This window comes from Zonotrichia albicollis, chromosome 22 (assembly GCF_047830755.1).
Source record: "Zonotrichia albicollis isolate bZonAlb1 chromosome 22, bZonAlb1.hap1, whole genome shotgun sequence".
Taxonomy (NCBI): domain Eukaryota; kingdom Metazoa; phylum Chordata; class Aves; order Passeriformes; family Passerellidae; genus Zonotrichia; species Zonotrichia albicollis.
In genome coordinates, this window is record NC_133840.1 from 4,922,074 (window position 1) to 4,945,451 (window position 23,378).

At 42.2% G+C, this 23,378-nt stretch overlaps 2 protein-coding genes across 3 annotated transcripts in view; one reads left to right on the forward strand and one right to left on the reverse strand.

Moving 5' to 3' along the window:
- Positions 1-23,008, reverse strand: RPA1 (replication protein A1). The gene is made up of 17 exons (XM_005493651.4): positions 22,788-23,008; positions 22,426-22,473; positions 22,088-22,166; positions 21,461-21,569; positions 20,553-20,641; positions 15,911-15,994; positions 14,577-14,709; positions 13,502-13,604; positions 12,324-12,392; positions 11,991-12,183; positions 10,759-10,898; positions 9,009-9,157; positions 7,597-7,729; positions 6,160-6,336; positions 4,750-4,857; positions 1,384-1,470; positions 1-1,011 (listed from the first exon to the last, which is right to left on the reverse strand). The coding sequence occupies exons 1-17, from the start codon at positions 22,818-22,820 to the stop codon at positions 904-906; spliced, it is 1,842 nt and encodes a 613-aa protein (XP_005493708.2). The 5' UTR covers positions 22,821-23,008; the 3' UTR covers positions 1-903.
- SMYD4 (SET and MYND domain containing 4) overlaps positions 22,974-23,378 on the forward strand; it is a 7,947-nt gene continuing 7,542 nt past the window's right edge. For both annotated transcript variants that reach the window (XM_005493649.4, XM_014271746.3), the window contains exon 1: positions 22,974-23,181. In XM_005493649.4, the coding sequence (XP_005493706.2) occupies positions 23,051-23,181 (131 nt within the window). In that variant the 5' untranslated portion in view covers positions 22,974-23,050. The remainder of the gene's footprint in view (positions 23,182-23,378) is intronic.

Here is a 23,378-nt window from a genome sequence, read left to right on the forward strand (position 1 = left end):
TACACAGGAATTAAACAGTGTTTATTGAAACAAAGCACCCCCCACTTAAAGACCTCTTTCTGATTAACATCATTACAAATAAAACCAAAGGAACTCAACATACAAACATACAAAACATGTATAGGCAGGAACTGTGAGCCAAAAAAAATCAGTCAGAAATCCATAGTATTAATTGAAGAGAAAACTAAAGCAATGCTTTGTAGTTGCCTGGATTTCCCTGGGGGATGGAGAGTCAATGCTTATCTGCCTTCCTCAGAAGAGACAATTTTGATTAATATCAGACCCATCTGACTCAGTCTATTAAACCCTGAAGGAAGGATATTCTTCAGATATAAGAGATATGTCTTTGATTAATAATTCTACCATATTGCCATTCCAAGCATTAACAACTGCATGGCACCTGTGGAAAGTGAAAGCCTTTGAATTCTATGGAAGGGAACTAACTTGTACTAATAGACCTGTTCTCTTTTGTCCAGATCTGAAAGCTCTGTGACACTGCTCCTCCTGCCCTCTGCTGAACAAGTCAAAGTGTCAAGGTTGTCACTACTCCCTTGCAAAGAAGACAAAATGGGTATATAATTCAGCTTTACATATAGGAAGAGAGAAAAGTTACTTCAGACATTCTCAGTGGTTTGTCTAAAGACCTTGGCAATCTGTCTAGAGATTCCTCTTCAGCTCTGTCAGAGTTTAACAGACCACAACAGGCTACAAAGTGGTGGCCATCAGAGTGCACTCTTACCTCCCAGGGCACATCTCCAGAGAATTGCAAAAATCACCTAACTCACTATGCTGGGTGTAACTAATGCCCAATTGTCACACACAAGGTGGGGGAAATGTCAATGTAACATTATCTAGTGAGTTTTTCCTGGGAATTCTAGGCTCAAGCAGCCAGCACTGGCCTCCTCATCCCAGCTGAGCATTCCTCCTGATGTTGGCAATCAACCTCTTGCTGTATTCTCTGTAGTTCACGGGTTTGACGTCCAGTGCTGTGGCCTTAATACGAGACTCGTCCTGCAAAAGAGAAATTTTAGCATGTAAAAGAACATGAAGCACTCCAGGCATTGATTCCAACATCCTTCTGCCCCAGTAACTTACTGCTCATGCTATCTGGGTTAGCTGGGAGTGCCAACACGACCTCCCAGAGCTGGCATGTTGTTTTCATGTGAAACCAGCCACTCTTGATGAGCCTGAGAGGGAGCAGCAAGGATCCCTCCTTCAGAGCTCAAGATTGAACGTGTTTGTGTGATCTCTGGAATCTTCTGTTCTCTGTGAGCAAGGGAAACCTCTCCCCACAAACATAAGAGGAGGAAGTCACCTCCTATGGAGACAAGCTGAGCTACAAAAGCCACAAGTTACATTATTTGCCTTTTGGGCAACACTTACGTTGTAAGTCTCCAGCTTCACCCGGATCCTGAACTCGTAGGTGTTGAAGTTTGCGTTTTGGAACACTTCTTCAAAAGCCTGCTCGTTCTGAGGGAAGGACAAAGACAGGGATCAGCTGCAGACACTCCAGGCTCCCACTGGAGCCATGAACTTTGAGAACAGCTCAGCTTTTGGGGAGGCTGGCAAAACACTGGAACTACCTGGCCCACACAGGCAGAGCTGAGTGTTCCATCATCACATTTTAGATGCCAAACCCATAACTCAAAGGTTTTTAAAATAAAAAAAGGTGACAACTTTTTAGCTGCTTAAACAAAGGAACATACAGTTGCACTGAATCTGCAACCAGGTGTAAGGAACAAAAATACTACAAATCTTCAGGAGCTGCCAAACTGGCTAATTCTGGTGTTGTGCTGTGATCACAAACACTGACAGAGTTAACTATTTCCTTATTAATTGCCTTATTAGGCATTCTGGTTTTCTGCTTATCCATCAAAGCTGCACACATCCTTCCCACCCTGACACAGGCCTATTTGAGAGAATGTTCTATAAAAAAATCAGATCCATGTTTTGAACGTGCTTTAATCACCATGAGAAGACTGTGTCATATTTATAACATAAGCAGCTTCTAATTACCATATGAACACTAAACATCATCATCATCATTTCTAATAGACAATTTGTCAAAACAGTAGAAAAGGAGCAGGCAAGTCGTGGAGACTGTGAAAAAAAAAATATTTTATTTTTGTAAAAATATGAGTCGTAAAAACCTTTGCTGACATTCAAAAAAGATCCTGCATCTCCCTGATGATACTGACAAGTAATTATTAATGCATTTATCTACCAGATGCACTTGACTTGATCAGTCACTCCAGCAGCAGACAGAGCATCTGATCTGGAATTGAATCCACCCCAGTTCCACTCACATTCCAAGTGTTACATCTGCTGTTTTTCACTGTGTGCAGCACTATTTTACACTACACAGTCATTCTCCTAGGGTTTAGAAAAGCACAACAAATGGAGGTGAACAGGAGCAGCTAGGTTCACAGATTACAGAATTTAAGCATATCCCTCCTGAATATTAAAACCCCTTCCTTTGGCCATCTTATGGATTAGAGGATAAGAAAACTCGCTTAATAAAGCATTTAGCTCCTCTCTGCAGCTCTGTCACAAACTGTGCTAACCATTAGTGAGTTGAAAAGGCCCTCAGCATAGCAGCCACTGCTACCCCACATTAGCTCCTTTGGTATCTAACAAGCACAGGCGAGAGGCAGATGAAAAACCTTGCACATGTATCTGTGCTTAGCGTGGTCACAGGCTGTACATGAACTCCATCCATACTGTGAGCACTGAAAAGACTCCCACCAACTTCACAAGACACTGCATCAGCTCTGTCAGAGAAAAACCACTAAGAAAAGCTTGCTGCAAATGCATCGAGTGCCATTTTTAAAGGCTCATAAAAGTGTCAAATCAAAACCAATTTCTCCTGGAACACAAAGCATTCCTGCTCAAGGGCTCACTCCATATTATGTTCCATTTTCTATCCTCAGCCATTTCCATTAGGCAGCTCTTCAAAAGACATTACATGTTTGTACTGGTACATAGGATCTGCTGTCTCTCCTTCCCCACCCAGGTATCTTCAGCATTAAAAGCAACTTAAGAAATTTTGTTTAAACTCTAGCAGAGATTAAGCGTGGCTGAAATAAGAAAATATTGACAGGTTAAGAAAGTCTGAAAATGGAAATGGAAAAGTGCAAGCACATCTAATTAGAATCCCCCCAGCTAGACATCTCCCTACAGAACAGAGGTGGCCAGTCTTTGTAATATCACAAAAACTCAGCATGCCACACCACAACCTTTGTACCCTTCACCTCCGACAGCCAGACTGAAGAAAATCTCCAAAAATCATTCCATATTACAGGAAAAACAGCCCTGCTTTGTAGAAACAGAGGTCTACAACAGTGTCTCAAGGCACAACAGCCTCAACAATGCCTCCTGCTTCAGTTCCCTCCCACAGTCATTAAGGGGTTAACCAACAACTGGGATATCTGTGGAGCCCTGGAATCAACCAGCCTTAGCCTGGGAGCACAGCAAGGCTCATAAGCAATTCAAGAACTTATCATGCATTCCACATCATCATTTAAAAACAAAACAAAGCCACACAGTTTTTATACAGTACACAAGTTAAAAAAAATCAGGAAAAAATTATTTTGGTTGGAAGGAAGACAAAGGCAGCAGAGAAGCACAGAGTGACAAAAGGGAAGATAATACTGCCTGTTAGTGTCTAATGACTTAAAACCTTAAAAATTGTCCTAATCTGCACAGAAAGATCAATTCAGCACCTCTGCCAGTGACCTGTTTTACAAATTGTGGCTTTTGTGAGACCCACAAAATTCTGATGATATTTGGTGGGGGAAAAAAACGAGCCTTCAAAAGTGGGCTCACACACATCAGTTCAAAAAGCTTCCTGCCTACTTAACAAAGATACATACAAAGTGTTCTAGAACTTTTTGATTTTGTAAACAAATTTTTGGAACACATTAGGGGTAATGTTGTCAGCACTCATTGCTAAACTGGTTTTTTTTTTTTTCTTTCAGATTTTTCCAGTCTAGGTACAATGATAAAACAGGCTGTGTTTTCAACAGGAGCCAACACTGTGAAAGCTGTCAGTGCCCAAAGGCTGTGGCACAACCCTGGGGTGAGCAGCTGCCTCTGCAGGTCCAGGTGATGAGGACAGGCTGAGCTGCAGCTTTCAGCAGCCAAAAGAGCTCAGGGGGAGACAGACTGACTGTGGGAGCAAACTATGGGGGAAAGCAGGCAAATCTCTGTTCCTCAGGCAGATGGCCTGTGGAAAATAATCCTGAGGAGAGTAAACAAGTCCCTGCCAAGAACTTCAGGCTAGGGAGAAGCAATGATTTGTGAACTTGTTAAAGATACTGAAGGCCAACATCTGGAGGACAACCTTGGGCTGAGCTGAGCTGGCCTATCACCCAGAGAAAGGGCAAATCAAATCCTTGACAAATGAAACAGAACATCCCTTTCTTTCATATGGCATCATTTTATGTATTTTCAATGGTGTTAATTCCCACAGCAAGTACATGAACATGCCCCAGTGCCTTTGCCACATTTGCTGTCCATTCACACACAAATATCAGACCATGCTCCCTGGTGGATCAGCACTGGTGCTCCACACAAACCTTACATCTTTGCCAGAGCTGCCTTCAAAATATTACAAGAATATTTCCTTACCAGAAGGATCAAAAAAACCCAAAAAAATTCCAAGAAATCTGAGGGCAGCCCAATAGAGGATGAATGAAACAGTTCAACTTCAAGGCAAACAGTAAAAATACAACAAGCTAATTGACTGACCTTTTCCTTCAGTTCTCCCAGAAAAGCAGCATTTTGGCCAAGAATGAATTCTGCTGTGTCTTGAAAACAAGTCACCCACTGATATTCCAGACAGTCTGCAATGGTCACCTAGAATACAACAACAAAACCCAAAAAGGTTATTTCATCCAGTTGCCTTTTCCTCCAGAAAGAAGACAACACAAAAGAAAAAAATATCTCAAAGCTATAGAGAGTTTTAAATTCCCAGTTAACTCTCAAAGCCTGACCTGCATGTCCTTTCAATCACTGTGGGTGGAAAGAAGTGACTTCCTACCTTTTTTAAGCTCCACAGAATGTCCATAACTTAACACAAGTTAACTCTGGCAGCAGATTGAACCACAGGGCAAGGCCAACAAGAACATAGCAGGAAAACACTGATGGATGCTCAGCTGTGTTCCTGCTGCCACTGAAGAGCCATGAGCAGGAACAGGTATCCCAGAACAACAACCACCAAAGGGAACAGCAGCAGCTCTGCAAACTGAATTTACTTTGCACATACCCGAGTACTTGAGCATAAACTCATGGAACATTATGTTATGTTACAAGGAAACTATCAAAACACTCAAAGATAGTTAAAAGTTAAAAGATCAATGAAAATATTGGTTCAGTTAAAAGATCAATTTCCAGCCTCACATGCATTTCCTGGCTGCTTTGACAATTAGGAATGAGGAAATGGGAGACACTGCTCTGAAGGCCTTGAGTGCACCCTCAGCATCCTCTTTGTATTCTACAAGAATGACTCTGCTATGTAAAGCACTTCATGCATTCCTAGAAGTTATCAGATAAAAATTATTCAGAAGCAGTTTGTGTTTTAAGAAGGCTGCAGGGATAGTTCCCTTCTCTCTGCATGCCCACCTGGCAGAGCATTTCTAAAAAGCAGATACAACTCTAATTTCTAATGTAAAACATGAGAAAGTTCAATGCCTATGGTGTAAGTGGGCATCACAATAATAATCCCCAGACAACTTTCTAAAGCAGACTCCATTAAAGCACGAGGCAGAACAATACCTACCAAAAAAAAAACTGTACTAAATATAGGTAGCAGCTGTAAAAGTGCAATTACTGCTCTCCAGAAATGCCATTTTACTTCAGTTTATCTTCACTACTGAAGAGGCGGGGGCCATCTGTATTCTGCACTGCATAGTACACTTGGAAACCAGAACCAACTGAGCTAGCAGCAACTTTTTGGCAAAGACAAAAGCTTTTAATTGGAGCACTAGGAAAACAAACTGCTAATCAGCTCAATGAAACATCCCTCACTCAGGTAACAGCACACAAAGCAGCTCACAGGGTGCAGCACAGACAGACAAACAGCATCCTCAAAAGATTTCCTGCTTGGGTTGTGCTGGCCACGTGGCAGGGAACGCCCTGAAATGTGATCCGGGTACTCACCAGGAGCATCAGGCGGTACTTGAAGTTGGGGAACTCGCGGTCGCACTTCTCGCAGCGGTAAAGTCCGTTCTGCTGGTCTATCACCTTCTTGTTGCAATCCTGCGAGGGACACGCCTGGTACATGCAGTTCTCCTTGCGCAGATGTACAATGGTGCCCACACAGCTAAAATAATCTGCCTGCCAGAGCCAGTGTGCAACGTTAGCCTCAAAATACTCAGTGTTTTCCCCATTCTGAATTAACTACAAAAGCAAGGCAACCATACTTGGATATTTAGGATTAGAAAGCTTAACAGCTATGGATTACTGGGAAACTGTAAATCAACCCCTCTGTTGCAATAATTTTTAGGCTTCCATTATGTTAATAAAGCCCCTACAGCAAGATTATTTTGTGTTTCCATTGCAGGAAACTCCAATTGCTAGGTCTTCTTTAGATAAAGCATATTTGATTCTCCATTGTGTCTGTTCAAATCTGCACTTTTTCACAGGATTAAGATTCTGCACTTTCCTACGCTTCTTTCAGGAACCAATACAAAAAACAGAAAGCCTATTGTGTAGTGTTACAGATAAGCATTTGATTAAACTATAGCCTACAGAACAAAATACCCACTCACCACACTAAAATAATCATCATAATGGTTTAAGACCACGGTCAAGTCTTTCAGCAGAAAAATAGAGGTTGCTCAAGAAACATGGGCAAAAATTGTCACAGAAAATAGCTGAATTTCAGGTAAAGAGAAAGTGTTCAGAGCCAGGCTGGATGGGACTAAACAACCTTATCTAAGGAGTGGCATCCCTGCCCATGATAGAGGGTTTGGAAAGAGGTGATCTTTAAGGTTCTTCCCAACCCAAACCATCCTATGATTTTAAAGGTTTTTTCCATGGATAGAAACTCTTCTATATTTCAAAGTCTGAGACAAAAAAAAAAAAAACAAAAACCCAAAAAAACTTCACAAAACAAAACAACCAAACTAAAAAAATCAAACAAAATAAAACCCAAAAAAACCCACAAAAAAAAAAAAAAAAAAACAAAAAAAAACAGCATAAACCTAGAGAGGTTTCTGGAATGAAAAGCCAAGGACCTGGGGTTTATTACCAGCTTTTTTATTGACCAAGTGTGCACCCTTGAAAACCACTTCCTCCTAATGCACCTGTTTCTCCTAGAACACACTGTGCTGTCTCTTTGAACATCTTTGGGGTAAAAACATCCTCCCTTCCTTTACACAAGGCGTAGAATTCTCTTGCAAACAAAGTATCATGTTGCAACATCAGCAACAAGCTTGGATTTATTTGAAAAACAATAATATTAATTAATAGCATAAATTGCAAGACAGTAAACACCTACTGCTCAATACTTGAATTAGAAGAATATCTGCACAAAGCCTTGCTTTTTATTTTCTCCCCAATACACAAAGCTTGCACTGAGTGGCCATGCCTTACCTTATCTCCTTGTCCCAAGTTCTCAGATTTGGCTTCAAACAAAGTTTTCCAGTTGGTATTTGCTCCAGCTGCTGGCCCACCCCTCACATCAGAGATGGAGGTACATTCCAGAAGCTGCCCCTCAGAGTCAAACCTGCAACCACAGAGATGTGCACTTCTATTTTTGGAGAGCAGACCACACAGACTTATCAAAAGCTTACGTTTATTTTCATGTGCTCGATACATGAGGGATTTTTTATCAATGATTGCAAAGGAAACAATTACAGTAATATGTGTATATTGCAAACAAAAATAGCATTTCAGAATAAGTTAATAGTCTGACTTAATTAGCACAGTATTTTATAAACCCACAAAAGGAGGACAGCTTTGTTCTATATAACTGCAATTTGTTTGCCAGCTAGTGGTCAAACCACGCACTGCACACTTCTTAGAGGCTGGCAGATAACAAGATTTAAGGGCATCAAGATATTTCCATAATTAAAATTAAATTACATGGTACCATTATCTTCGCAGCAGCTTCGAAAGGAAAAGCAAATAGCATTGAAAAGATTATGCTTCCTCTGTTAAAATCAGAAAGCAGAGCTCTTCAGCAAAAGGTTGCACTGCATTCCCGTTGTGATGGGCTTTGTGATTTCACAAACACACCAACGAGGCTCCAAGATTGAGCTTAATTAAAGCGTGACAGTAATAGCTCAGACCCACAATCAATTTTATCTCCAACAAGCCTCTGAAGTATGGGAGAGCTCAATGACAAATGGAGGATGCCATTTATTTCATCCACATTTGGGTGATGTAACTGGAGTCTGAAGACTCAGGATTCACAAGTCTGATGCTGTTGGCACTTAACCCTCTTCACACACACACACCACATCTCACCACATTCATACTTACAACAGACAATTTAACAGCTCCTTGCAGGAGAAGCAACAATGAAATCGCTTTGTTTTGCTGACAATAAAAGAGTTATTTTGCTATCTGAAAAATATCTGGCAAGAGCTAGACACTGAGGGATGTCAAACAGTCCCTCCACACTAACTGAGTGTGTATCAGATTCCACACAATGGAAAAGCCTGTGGGAAAAAAATACCATTCTCTCAGATCAAGCCTCAGAAAGTAGAGCTGGTCAAGCCTGATTTCATGCTGCCTTCCAAGGCTTTGGGTCAGCATGCACTAGCCCGATTTCAATTTTTCAAGGTCTGTCATGGAATTAAAAGTTTTTTGAATTGAACAACTTAAGAAGGACAGCCTTCCAGGCTCTAGGGCTTGCAAGCCAGAGAAGTTTCTGCAGTCCTGGAAGCCATAGCCTCTGCCACCTTCCCTCAGTGCTACACACACTGCTCAAGAACAGAGAAACAAAATAAAACAGATACTCTGCAGGAGGTTGAAACAAAGCAAAATAAACACATGCCTACCATCCTCGGAGCTTGAAAGCCTCTGGGCTATCAGGGTTGATGACAACTGTGCTGGAGGACAGGACAGACAGGCTTCTGCCACCAAAGTCAGAGACACGGGCTCCTTTGATGGCAATCACAGGTTGTCTGGAGCCATCAAACTGTTCAGCCTGCATGTGTGAAAAACCAGAGAGCAGCAGCAGCACAGTTACAGGAAAGGCTCTGAACTTGTGGTCATAATTCACAGATCATGACAAGAGACCAGACCTGAATCAAACTGCCCCACTGTATCTAAAAGGTAAGGGTTTGAATGGTGTCATTAGGAGTTTAAGCAAAGGTAGGTGACAATTTTCTGTGCAATCCTAACACCCTGTTTCCTGGGGAACCAGAGAATCCTTAAATCACACCACGGGTTTGTTAGAAAGGACTGGTCCCCTCTGTCAGCAGCTTTACAGCAGGATTTTAGGAAGGGAGATGTGTTATGGGAATGCAAACAAAATTAATTGTTCATATCAGACTCCTCAGGAGATGAAACAACTCACTCAGCTTCACTGAGCCACTCATGTCCATCTCACTACCACTTACAAAAAGTGCAGCTGTGCTGACCAAACATTTTTAGTCAACTTTCCATCTTCTGTTTTTTATGTCATAAAGCTGCTCTAATGTTGTTCAACTGCCATCACCTGAGTAGTCTGACACCAACAAAGAACCTCATGGCATGAGAGAGGGTTTGAAAGGTATAGATTTTATGGACCCCACACCACTCAGCAAGCAAGGGGAGGATCATGTACTTAAAGATAATAAATGAGCTGGAGTTGCAGTAGCACTTACTGTACCCATGAGATGCAAAAAGAACAGAAAACACATCCCAGCAGTCATGGCAGTGACTGCTGTAAAGGACATCCAGATTCTGACCCCAACTGTGCCAGCTGCAAGCCATACATCACTCCCCCTCAATGCTTATTGATATTTCTATTCTACAAGCAAGCAAACTGATCTAACTTTGCAAAATGCAGACCCTGATCTCTGCTGGAAGTGTTATGCCAGGAATTGTATACCAGTAGTCTCTCCTATTATAACCTAGTTCAATCTTAAGGCTTTGCAATACTGAACTTCAGTTTACTTCATCTGTATCAGCAGATGGTTAATGGTGTTTAGGTACCTACAGTATCAGTGCACTTGATCATTTAGCCATAAAGCATCACTGTCAAGCTGGCAGGATCACTCCCATTTTATAGACTGCCACATAAATCCCTAAGTATCTATAACAACAGTGGAAAACAAAGTAGCCTGTTAAAAAGATAAGGAAACAGTTTACTGCAACTGTTCAAACTTCCACTTCCAAGACTCTGATGCTTTAAACTCCCAGTCTGAGACAGAGCCTCTCAACCTGCTCATTAGGGGTAATATGTATCCCACCTACAAATAAAATTCATCTTATTTGAGACAGCCATAGCCACCAGGCTTTTCCATCATCAAACTGCAGCTCACACCCTTTCCTAAACCTGGAGCCCGTTACTTTCAGTATTTTGGCTTGAGACATAATGTCTGCAGTTGTTCAGAACACATTAGTCAGATCATGTCAGCAGTTTGTCAGGGAAAGGTTAGGAACATCACACCTGAATGCAAGCAGACAGTCTTTCACCTTCTCTTGGCCCCTGATCCTTGGACACCCAGTGCTGTGGCAGCGCTGTGCCCATCTCAGGTGACAACAGCACTGCCCAGCCTTACACCAAGGAAGCTTTGTTAAAGCAGGTAAGAGAGCACATACCTCATTTCCCCACAGTGTAGCTGTCACCAGTTTCCCTGATGTATCCATCAGATGCACGTTCCTCTTTGAAACCTCCCTATTGTTAGCTTTCACTGTAATTTTAGTGACATCTTCGTAGCTCTTGCAAATTCCAATTACATCTGAGAAACAGTTACAATTTAGAGTTACTCAAAGGGTCACAATTGGAGAACACAAGATCACAAGAGAAGAATTCAAACCTACTGTCAGATTTTTACCTTGTATCCCAGCTCCCTATTGAAATGAAATCTGATATGGAAATTAAGTGTATTATGGTAGGAATGTTCCACTACAGAACTCCTCAGTGCTTTAATTTTGTTGACGCAGTCATTAAGATATTCATGAATGCAAGCCTCACCACATTAGAGAGATCAAGGCATTGTACTATCTTTCCCCATCACATTCTGTCAAAGGACTTCAGTCCTGATCATGTAACACACTTGCTGTTAAAGCACAAGCAAGAGCCTTCAAAGTGACTGTAACACAATGAAACAACTGGCTCGTGCCTCCACGTAAAGCTGCAATTATGAGTTGCAACTTTAACAAGTCTGCATGCTCAGGTGGCAAGAGCTAAAGCAATCCCCTGTGCAGTCCCTAAAAATACACCACTTTTAATATTTCCCATCTACCTTTAAAATCCCCAGCTGAATGTCTCTGAATCACAGGCATCTTGTGCCTCTGAAACCTGAGAACCCTCGCCCCCACCCAAGCCTCTGATTTTTTCCGGAGTACTCTGCCCAACGAATTACAGAAAAACAAACCTCCAATACTTCATAAAGCAAGCCAAAACAGTCATGCAACTTGGACTTGGATGCAATGAATTATGCCAAAATCACTACAGAGATAATTAGATACTGAAAGAAAGCAAGACCACAGAAGGTATGAAATGCACACATGCTGAGCAAGGGCATTTTTTCTTTCAGCCTTTTTCTGTGGAAAACAGTGATCACAGTACAATAAACAACTATCACCTACTGTCTTCAGTTTGAAGCACAAGTTTGAGGAATAATTGTTATACATTGTTAGAAAACAGGCAAAATCATCTTAACAGGAAAATTGCCTGAGGAATTTTTAATGGCAACCATCACTGGATGACTTCAATTTAGAGATCACAACACTTGAAGCATCCCATGCTCACTAACTGCCCAGAATTCAGGACACAAAAATCAATCTTCAAAGCTTTAAAATTTGCCATTTTTCTACTTTTGACTGACCAACAATCGAGTCTTTGGGCGTGTTCTCCAAGTCAGAGATGGATACAAAATCAAACTGAACAGATGGAAGATGCTGGGCATCATCACAGGGCACAACTGAAGTCTCATTAGTGAATGTAATCTCGTAGTCATTCTTAACAGCTGTATATTGCTTGTTAGCAGTCTTCAAATTGCCTTTGGTAAAATAATATACCTACAGGAGAAAGCAATGAAACAGGGGGTATTATCAGCAGTGAGGGAAAATAGATTGTGTTCACCTTTAAAAATCCTTGCTAGGCTCAAGTTCCTCTTTTCCAGCTCCTGTCAGTCTAAGAAAGCACAAAGCTACCATACCTTGTTCAATTCAATGAGTGGAAAGAACTTGTCTGCTTGATCGTTGAATGCAGTAGCTCTAATCTCACCCTGCAGGAAAATAGGGGAGCTGGTCAGAAGTGAAATTTGGCACGGAAAAAGATTAAAAAAAAAAAATAAAATCGTTGCAATGTTAAGTGGTAGCAGTCCTGCAGAGACAGTGGGGTCTGCCAGGGTAGCTCCAGGCGTGTGAGAAACAAACAACATTCTCTTCACATCTGTACTTAGAGCTAAAATGACATATTCTACACCTGACAATCAAACCTCATATTCAAGTCTCATTAGTACTTCTACAGCTTCAGAATAAAATGCATAAGAACTGCATCCATCATAGAGACACCTCTGAAAATGCCAGAAAAACTGGCAGTGATGGAATAAAATTCAAATACACCCCACAGCTCCACAAGTTAGCACACAGTATATTGTGATGGCTCCCACTCAGATATGTCTATAAGTAAGAATTAATAACAATTATACCCTTACTAGATATAAACACTGTTTCAAAAAAAAAAAATAATATAGACACTATGCAGAGAAAACAAATGCCTGGTGACAACATGTTACATTATTAACCTCACATTTTACACTCAATATAATCCAGCAGAATCTTGTTTGTTTTCACGACAGAAGGCTGTAATTTGATAAGAGGTTTGACAAACTGCAAGTTCAGTTAGATTAACCAGATACCATTCCCCAAACAAACCACAAAGGAGATTTCTCAGTGTTACAATAATTTGTACTCCAATTTCCTCATGAAAATTGAAAGCTTGTAACTTGGAGGTAATGCTCCTCTCACTCCCTGTTTTGTAAGGTGTAGCTCAGCCAGGAGGAGATGTCACTCTCAATCTCCAGGAAACCACCACAACCCTCAGTATTAGGTTGTCAGTTTGCATAAACAACTCTATTTTGAAGCTGCAAAAATCCAGTCACACACTATAGACTTTGATGAAAAATAATCAGCAATGCTGCACATTTAAGACTTCATTCTGGATAAAAACTGGCACGTTGATGTGCAACTTAATGAATGCAGGGATACAAGTTTCAGTTGTAATAAAAAAAATCATTTCCGAAAAATGCACTTTATTTCCTCTATTCTGGCTTTATGAAAGGTTCATCAGCATCTGGCATACATTATCTTTGTCTCAACATATGACACTTACACTTTCATCAACCAGCTCTATGGAAAAGAGCTTTCCTTCCCCACGAGAGTTGCTCCACGTGCGGATCTGACCTTTTTGGGTAACACGAGCACAAATGGTCCACCTGAAATCATTCAAGAAATCACTGCTCTGCATCTCTTTGCATCTTTTTAAAGAAGAGATTGACCTGGCAAACCTTTGGAACTGGAATGTGACTATTTAAAAGCCAGAATCTTCCCACTGCACCTCGGCAGCTCTTTGCTTTCTGTTTTAATGGCCTAGACCATTAAAGACACAAAGTTGTAGAGAAGGCAACAAAGCAGCCATAAAACATCCAGTATGATAATAATAGTGAACAATCCTTCTGCACAGAAGCAGGCCTCAAATCTTTTACTCTTCTAGGGTACATTTCTCACACAGCAGTTTGCCTGCTCTGAAAAGCCACGCCAGAACTCAAGAGCTCAATTATAGGATTCGCATTTAACTTGGGTAATCAAATCAGTTTGCATAACTTAAAAATGTCATTCACTAAATAATTACATCCTCATGCTTTTCAACAGCTCAGTAGCTGAAGTGAATAGCTTACTGAGCTGTTTTGTCATTAAGTTACCAAAAAGAAGGTTGCTTTAGGAAAAAAAAAACCCAGACAAGTCAATCGATTTTCAACTAAAATATTAAAAACCTATCAAGCTCAGCAGGGCAGCTGCACCAAGACAATGGCAAAGCAAATCTCAGATTGTTAAGAGTGTTGATGCAATTTAAAAAGATAAAAAAAAGAAAGAAAAAAACACCCTTCTCCACAGGAAAGAATATCAGAAAACAAAACCCTAAACAAAAACCCAAAACAACAACAAGAAAACAAAACCCCATAAGAACAAAACAAAGCCCACCAGTGTTTCTGTGGAAGGTTTTCTGCTTCTTTCTCTGGGTGGTTTTGTGGCTGCTGTTGGGTTGGTTTGTTTGAACTTCACCAATAAAATCCAAAGAACTCAATGAATTATTTGACAGACACTCACACACAGAAAATCCCAACAAAGCTATTGTTCCTCCGTGCCTGTGAGATGAACAAAAGGTCTGGCAAAGCACAAGGACTCACTTGGACTGGTATGGATTCAAGCTGGCAATGGGCACCACTTTGATCTGAGACCCCCCAGGTGTCTTCAGGGCACTGGGAGCACTCGCTTTTCCAAACTGGTGCGAGGGAGCGTGGTACTTGGGAGCAGCAGGACCTTCCAAAAACCACAACAGAGCAGAGAGGATTTCAGCCTCACACACAAAAATCAGGTTAAAACCAACTCAGGGTGCAGAACTTTGCCACCATGGCATGGGGAGGGAACACCCTGTGCCACGTGGGCACCACAGAGGGGCGTGGAGCTTGTTGCATCGTTTCTGCTCTTGGTCACAAGTGTTTTCTAGGCTGCAAAATGCTGCAGAAGTGACACTCTCAGACCTTTTAGAGTGCTTGCACTTAAGTGGAAATGTGTCCAGAGTCAACCACTTGAACAGAGTTTAAGTGGCAAACAACTGTTTAGCAGTAAATCCTCTAAAATAACAGAATTACAGGGTGGTTTGGGTTGGAAGGGAATCATTCCAACCCCTGCCAAGGACAGGGACACCTTCCACAAACAACCCTACCCAAAACCCCATCCAACCCAGCCCTGAACACTTCCAGGGATGGGAAGTGTTAGAACAAGACACCACTTGGGGGAACAACTAAGGAAAAACACCCTACAAACAGGTTTTTAACATAAAGTGATACTGGTAATTCTAAACTCAAACTTGTCAATGTATATGCAAAAAAACTCTTGTGATCAACTTTAAGCAAGGAAGGAGAAGCTTGTTTTCTGCTGCAAGTTTCTAAGCAAATGTCAAAATTTTACTATTTAAAAATCCTTCCTAAACACAGGGGTAAAGAATACAGACAAGTTAAAGCAGCACCAAGAATTACGATTGACAACTTTTTAGCTAAAAAAAAAAAGTCTACAGGCTGACATTTAAATTGACTGCATCTTCCAATATCTCACTGAAATCTTGATCAAAAAAACAGATTTCTAGATGTACTACCAAATAATTTCAGTGTATTGCCTAAAATGTTTGGCCTCCATCTCAGCATTGGTAACACACACAGTTGGTGGCCAGCTCCAAACTGCAGCCTAACTTGGGTGTACACAGAGCACTGTTTCAAGAATGCAGTGTAAACTGAATAAAGTTGGGTTTTTGGGGCTTTTTTCCTTTTGGGGAAGAAAAGGGACAAATTTCCCCCCCCTTTTATAACCAGTTCTCTAGAGAGAATTCACCTTGTCTAGCTATGGGTTACTCCTGAATGGAGAGTTTCTTGTGCAACACCACTAAAGAAAGGATTTTATTTAAACTGAAGCTGCAGTTTCTCACTGATCACATATCAGAATTCCTGCCCAGCATGACTCTTACCTGCTCCAGACAAATTGCCATTTTGCTGCTGTGGTTTGCTGGCTGCTGGGTTTCCTGCTGGAGCTGCAGAACGTTGCCCTTGTGCTGGTAATTAAAATGGAAGGAGACCATAGAGTAGGGAGCACATTAATTAAAAGTACCCTTTTAGGAAATAAGACTTGCATGCAAAAAAAAAAATTAAATAATTAAAGCCACAGAGACCATGCTAAACTCCAGGTATTTAAGACACAGGAGCAGCCAGGTATCTGTTGAACACTACCATGAAGGAATTCCAGTCAGATCTCTTTCCTCAAGCAACTGCTTTCTACTTGGAAAGAACTCAGGGTTGATGGTGATTTAAAAGGACAGCCCTGAAGTAATCTTGACAACTTTTCAGTGTTTATCAGCTGCTATTGCTCTGACAGGTAGTTTCTGCTCCTACCTAAGAGCTATGATAAAAAAAACCTGTAGAGAATTCTGTCTCATCACTCAGAAAGGGCCAAAAATCCACTGGGTAAAGTCAAATCTGAAGTTAACCCAAGACAAAGAAAACACCTGCTGCGTTTTATTTCTGAAATATGAAGATGTTTAATGTGGAGGTGATGGAGCCATCACTTCAGAATTCACCAGGGCTCCTCTTGGCACACAGCAGTAAATTGCTTAGGGAGCAAAGTGATGCCATAGTAAGAAGTGTCCATTTTTTTAGATTTCAGGACTTTTACTTGCTCTAAATTAATGATAAATTACAAGGCAGAGAGCAGACAGGCATATCTAAAGTAAAAGTCCATTAAAAGACTAATCTACCATTCAAAAATTTGAATTCCTTTACAATGTAATTTGCTTCTAGATGAGAAAATATCCAACATTTTTGTCCTTTTGGACACATCTAATCCTTAAGGTCTTGCTTTGTAGGGAGACCTAGGCCTGAGCAGGCAAAAACCCCCGTGATTTGGGATGTGAGGAGGAAAATGCTCAGAGAAAGTGGCAAAGAAAGTCAGACCAAGCCTGGAGAGCACCACGAGGAACAAAATCAGAGAATCCCAGGACAGAGGGACGGCACCAAACTACAGGAAAGGAGCAGAAGCAACACAAGGAGATCCCAGCGAGGTGTTGCCTGATGTGGTGGAGTCTCCAGAGGCAACTCTCTGGTTATTTTTAATCCAAAATCCAGGTCCTTGCACCAACCCCAATCTCCAAGTTGCCGCAGCAGAGTCACATCGGTGAGCTGGTGACAGTCTCCCTGGCAACAGCGTGACGTCAAACTGCAAAATGTGTATTTACTGCAGGTTCCACTAGATGGAGGAGCCAGGTCTCCCCCTTGCTCCGTGGCCTCAGGTGCTCAGAGGGTCAGCACTCCACACCCAAATTCATTTTGTGCAAGGGAAGGTGGAAAAAAACCCAACAAGACGCATTAAGAGAAAAATATGTCTGGTCAGGGGAGGAATATTCAGGAGGAACAGAATGTGGGTATGAAGCAGCAAGAGGTTTCCTTATTGCTTTTGTTCCAAATATGTTTCTTTCTGTAGGAATTTGTGATTAAAAAAAAAAAAAACTCCACTGAAAACCAAACCCAAGACCACCACATCCATTGGAACACGTGTGCGTTATGAAACACAAATTCACATTTTAATGGCTGCCTACCCACAGCCGAGTGTTTCTCAACAGAGTAAGAATAAATTCACACATCTGTGCATGTGTTCAAATACAGAAGTAGCAGAAATATCTCTCCAATTTTCTCGCTTGCAGAGCCTAGGGACTCCTAAACTGTGATTTTTGGTGGCTGGTGGCCTACAGATCACTTAAAGTGCTCAGAAAACCGAGGAGGCTGCCTGGTTTTTGCTGTTCGTTTTTATTAGCAGGAGGTGAAAAAAGCAGCTGAAATACCTGCTCACATTTCTGCTGTGTGTGGTAGATTAGGTAAACCCAAGACCTTTGCCTGCAGCTGCCCCCCAGCCCACTCGAAGGCAATAACTGTGTAACAGGAACCCTCAGCTCCCAATAATTTGTCACCAAGAGGTTTTGCCACAGTGCCACGACACAAGACCTGCCCCCAGAACTGAGCAGCAGGGAAGGGAGAGAAGGGGAAAAAATGCACTTTGAAACAACACACCCCTAAATCACAGCACTGGGAAGGGCAAGAGGAAGGAGTTCAAGTGAATGTGCAAGTACATAAACATCTCAACATGGAAAGATTAATGACAGGAGTTAAACATAAGTAGCAAGTCATTGTCAAAGTGAAAAGGAAGTCCAGCATCAGAGTAATTTGAATGAGATTAACGACAGTAATAACACAACCATCCAGTCTTCAACAAGAACTCAACTGCTCAGTCTTAATTTTCAATACTATTATGAGAGGCTGCTTGAAAAGTTTTTATGATTTGTATTAAGATTGTGTCTCCAGCTTCCTTGTTAGGCAGATTAACCACCTACTGCTCCCATGTAAAGTGGCCAAAAGCCAGCTTCTCACCCCCCTGGGTCCCACTGTGCTATTACAGCCTGAGAAAGAATATTCCTTAATCCTAGGTCTGGCAGTCTGAGATCTGTATTTCAGAGAAAACCAAAAGTAGGGCTAAAAGATACATTTTTAAAATACCAGAACTGTTTTTTTTTTAACAGAAACCATGAAGTACATTTAAGATGCTCATTTTGCATTAGCTGAGTGTCCCTCAAAAAATACAATTTCTTAATATATACAGGAACTTAGAGAATATGCAATTTGAAATACACACCTCTGCCATTTCATCAAGGCCTTCATGACAAATCTTGCAGCTTGCAGAGCAGCAAGGCTGGGTTAAGCTTACCTAATCTAAACTATTACCATCTTCTGTATCAGAAACTTTATTTAGTATCAAATAAAAGGGTATGAAGTCGTCAGAATAAGATCAGTGTTAAAATGAAATACACATCACATCTTTTTTGGCATCTTCTACCTAGTGTAAGCCCACACATATTATGACCACAGACCTGTAACATCTCCAAAAGAGTTTAGATTTGAAACCTTCACTGCGGAGTATTTTTGTAAGTCCAAATGAAGAACACAACTTTGATCAAAGTAATGGTAATTTTACCAGAATTTATAGTCAAAGGTATATTTTCAGCTCAATTCTGTCAGATACCACGTTCTCAGTGGTTTCTAAGCAACAATATAACCGAAAAACACTATAGTTCACAAGCTCTTGTATCACATAAGCAGGGAAATGGGAGAAAGGCACAAAACAGTCTGCTCAGTAGCTATTCTGAAAGTCTTGGTCTCTACAGCAACTGTGGGATTAAACCATAAAATCTGAGATGTCAACACATTTTTTAAACAGCAATTAGCTAAGTAACTATCAAAGGAACAAAGGATTCTTTAGGCTCATTTAACATACGCCCCTCTTAATTCCCTTGGAAAAAGTTAATGAAGAAAGATGTCTTTGCCTTTGCAACAGAATAGATTTTTAACCAGAAGAGCAATGTACCTACCACCACTGTTTGTCCCAACTGTTCTACAGAAAACTCTTGCCACTAATGTGTGGTCCCTCAGTAATAAAAATATATTAGTCCACTTCTCTCAGGATAAAAAAAAATATCTTCAGGAAGAGCTGTTTGCTATTAAATTCCAGCCATTATCTGTGTATACATCACTGACAGAGCTGTTCAAATATTTCCTTTAAGTGCTTATTATTCTCCCTCCTTTTTAAAAGATCAGAATTGGAAGAGCAGCACAGACTTTTCAACATTCTCAGAGGGAAAAAGGTTTTAATTTAAAAAACCATTTGCATGAGAACTGCAAGCTCAGCACACAAAAGTGAAGAACACAGTTATTTATGCAACATAACAGATCCAAGGGGATTAATGGCAGGTCAGATTAAGGTCCAGCCAGTGCCTCAGTCCTTTTTCAGCTGGGCATGGTAGGAATGGGTGCTTAGGGAATTCTGTGCTCTTCTGTTTTCATACCAGTCTCTCATCTATGTACTTGGAACAATCTAAGTTTTAGTGCTTCCTGCACCTAACATTCATGCAGAGGATGTATTGTTATGTTTAACAGCCTTTAATGGATTTCTCTTTCACATCTAATTGCTTTTTGAACCTGTGCCAATTTTTGGCACCTACCTCCACAAGTTCCATCATTTAAGTGTGCAGTTTAGGGGTGTGGTGCAGCCTTTGTTTTACAACCACTGCCTGACAACACGAGAGCTAAAGAGCATCAAAGGAACATAGAAAAGAGAGAGAGAGATTCATCATTCTTTATTCATCCCCTCTATGCCATCTTAGACTTTTACAGATCATTATTCCATCTTCCTCCTCCTGTTTCTCTCCAGACAGGAGAAATTAGAATCTATTTGATTACTCATTATGAGGAGACATAAAATCGCTTCCGTTTACTTACTGGAACTCGAGGTAGAGACCACTCACTACAATAAAAACCTGTCAAGGTTATAAGGGATGGATGCTCCAAACACCATGGAGAGACTCAAGCTCCAGCCATGGTGCAGAGTTTATTAAAATAGGAACACACCCCAGTTTGTGTGACACGAACAAAAAGGATTTTCAAGATCTGGACGTCCTCATTCCAGGCATAAAAAAAACCCTGAACGTGTCTGCCTGCTTTTTTTTTTCAAGTGAAAGAGAGAAGCTGAAAGGCTCTGAGGTGGCAGAAAAGTATTTACTTACAGCTACTCACCCTCACTGTATGGCTGGGGATTGCCTATGGGCCCACCAACCTGATCAGCAGTTTGCAGGACATTCACATCCATCAGGATCACCACTCTCCTGCAACACAGAACACACAGCAAACAAAGATTTCACCCCCTCTGCAGCTCCCATCTCTGGATATCCTCTGCAGCAGGTGAGAAAGCCAAGCATTAAGAGGCTGATTCTTTGGATGAAGGATTTGGGAGACAAAAGCTTTCCACTGTCAACTAAGCCTTCTCTTGAGGAACAAGTAAGCTTGAAACAATATCAAGGACACTTCATATCACTGCATCAAGGACAGGCCTGAACATGCACCAAAAATAGCTTGGGAAACCATTGTGTTTTAAAAGTAGCTAAACCATACCAGATTTTTATTTCCTGCTTCAGAAGTTGTTGTCTTCTCCCCAGAATAAAAAGAATAGCTCATACCCGGCTAGACATATACACAGTTTTTCTGCTATAGTTTCACCTGGATCTCTTCTAATTCTGAAGTATCCTATTCCCTCAAATTTTCCTCTTATTTCCTCAAATTTTAACAAAAGACCAGATCCCACAACACGTAAGTAACAAGATACCTTTATTGTTTCTTTCCAACAGCAGATAAGTTTAAGGAAGCTTTGTGCAAGTATCTGGAGTATTCCAGCTGGAGTTGGAGTACTGCAACTGGAAACTTTATATTACTAAATCACTGTACCAGATACATCTGATCCCACCAGAGTCACATTCTGCAATTTATTTCTTCTGTCACTGGTGTTGTGGACTTTCCCCCTCACACCCTGAAGCCTGAGTATTGTCAGATAATCCCAATGAAAAGCACTTTGCCTCTGCTTAGTAACAAAGCACAGAGCCCCCACTGGTGCTTTCTGAAGGGCTGAACTTAAGGATTATCACAAATACCTTCCATCTTTGAGGCTGTTGACAATGAATCTGTTAACCTGGCAAACACATCGGGCTGACAAGCGTTCCTCTTCCACCAGGGAGTTTAGCTGCGTTGCCAACATGAATGCTGCAGGAGCAGAAGGAAAATATTGAGACAATTCACAATGCCAGCTTTAAAAGGGGCTACCACACTTTTTCCAGACAGTCAAGTACTGCACTGGATCTACAACTTGACAAAGAAAATAGTGTAACTGCTAAGAAGTCACCAAAACTGACCATAAACTATGGTGTATTTATTCCCCACACTTCAGAGTGCAGTGATAGCTAGAATGATTGTATATCAAAAAGCTAAGAAAAAGATTAAGTTAAATTACTTTTAAATCAATATTACATGTATAGGTTTCTGTATTTTCATTATATCCTCCAGCAAGTTGATTGCTTACATTTCACAAAGTTCCAAAAGTCAAAGATTTCACCTAAATGACAAAATGCAGTGGCACACTTCAGAGTCTGTGGCCCAGTGAAAAACCACATTCTACCTCAATATTTATTTCAGCACTTTGCATCCAGTCACCAGACCAGGAATTTAACAACCCTTAGCATCTCCACACTTAGAAAAACCTCACTGCAGCCTGCCATACTCACAGGAGAGGGTGTTCACCCCATCACTCATCAGCACTCGGTACCGTGGGGGCCCAGTTCCTGTGGCAATAGCCCGTGTGTTCTGCAGGAGAAAACAAACAACCAGGCTGTCAGTTCACACTTGTTCAGAAACTTCTCAAAAACAGAAACTGACATTAACAACAAGTGGCTTATCTACTCGTCTTTTTTTTTACACTAATATCAACGGCATAGCCCAAGTAATGTAAAACAAAATTAAGAGAACTAAAAGTAGAGCAGCCTTGCTCGGCTTCTCTGCAGAGGAAAGTCTGGCTGCACTCAGGACCCCACACGCAGCCACCGAGGGAAGGGACGGTACTCACGATGACTTGCAGCACGGGCTTGGAGACCTCCTCCCCTTGCATTATGGCCTGCAGAAACGAAAGAGACGCTCAGGAAACTTTACCGGAACGCCTCGCCACCCGCAGGGACCGAACCAGAATCAATGAGCTCGGATGTCCGAGACCATCGGCCCAACATATGAAGGGCTGCAGCTAAGGAGCTGAGCAGAAACTGCCGCGGAAGAGCCATGGACGCGGGTGCGGCCAGGACACCCCCGGGACCAGGCCCCGCTCCGGGCCTGCTGCTCCCCTCGGGACCGGGCCGGACCCGGTGCCCAGGCCCGGCTTTCACCTCCCACCCTGACAACGAGCAGATCCATGCCAGCCCACCCCGAGCCGCTCACCGCGATGGCCCCTTCGCTCAGCCGCACGCTCATGATGCCGTGTCCGCCACTGCCGCCAAATTCTTTCGCCGCTGCCGCCAAATCCTCCCGCCGTCGCTGCCGCCACCGCCTCCTTCCGGCGCCGCCTCACGCCACGCCGGGCGTGCCCCGCCAGCTCGGCGCCGCTATTGGCTGTCCGGTGCTGTACGGCGGAAGTGCCACAGGGTTCCGTGCAGGGACGCTGTGGGCGCCGCCATGGTGATGGCGCTGCCCGTGGAGCGGTGATGGCGCTGCCGGTGGCGGAGTGGCAGGGCCGCGCCGCCCGGCTCTGGGCCGCGCTGGAGCCGGCGCTGAGGGAGCGGCTGGAGGCGGCTTCGCTTCAGGACGCGGTGCGGTTGGGTTGCGATGTGCTCCGGTGAGCGCGGGCAGGGCGGGTGCGGTGCAGGGCAACGAGGGGAGATGGGGACTGGAGCATCTCTTAATGGGAATGAATAATAAAGGGCGGTGTTAAAGAATGGATGAGGCTCCGCTCGGTGGAACGGGATAACGGGCAGAAAGGGATACCGGGGAAATTCCATCTGGATAAAATCCCACCTTTTAACCTGACAGCAG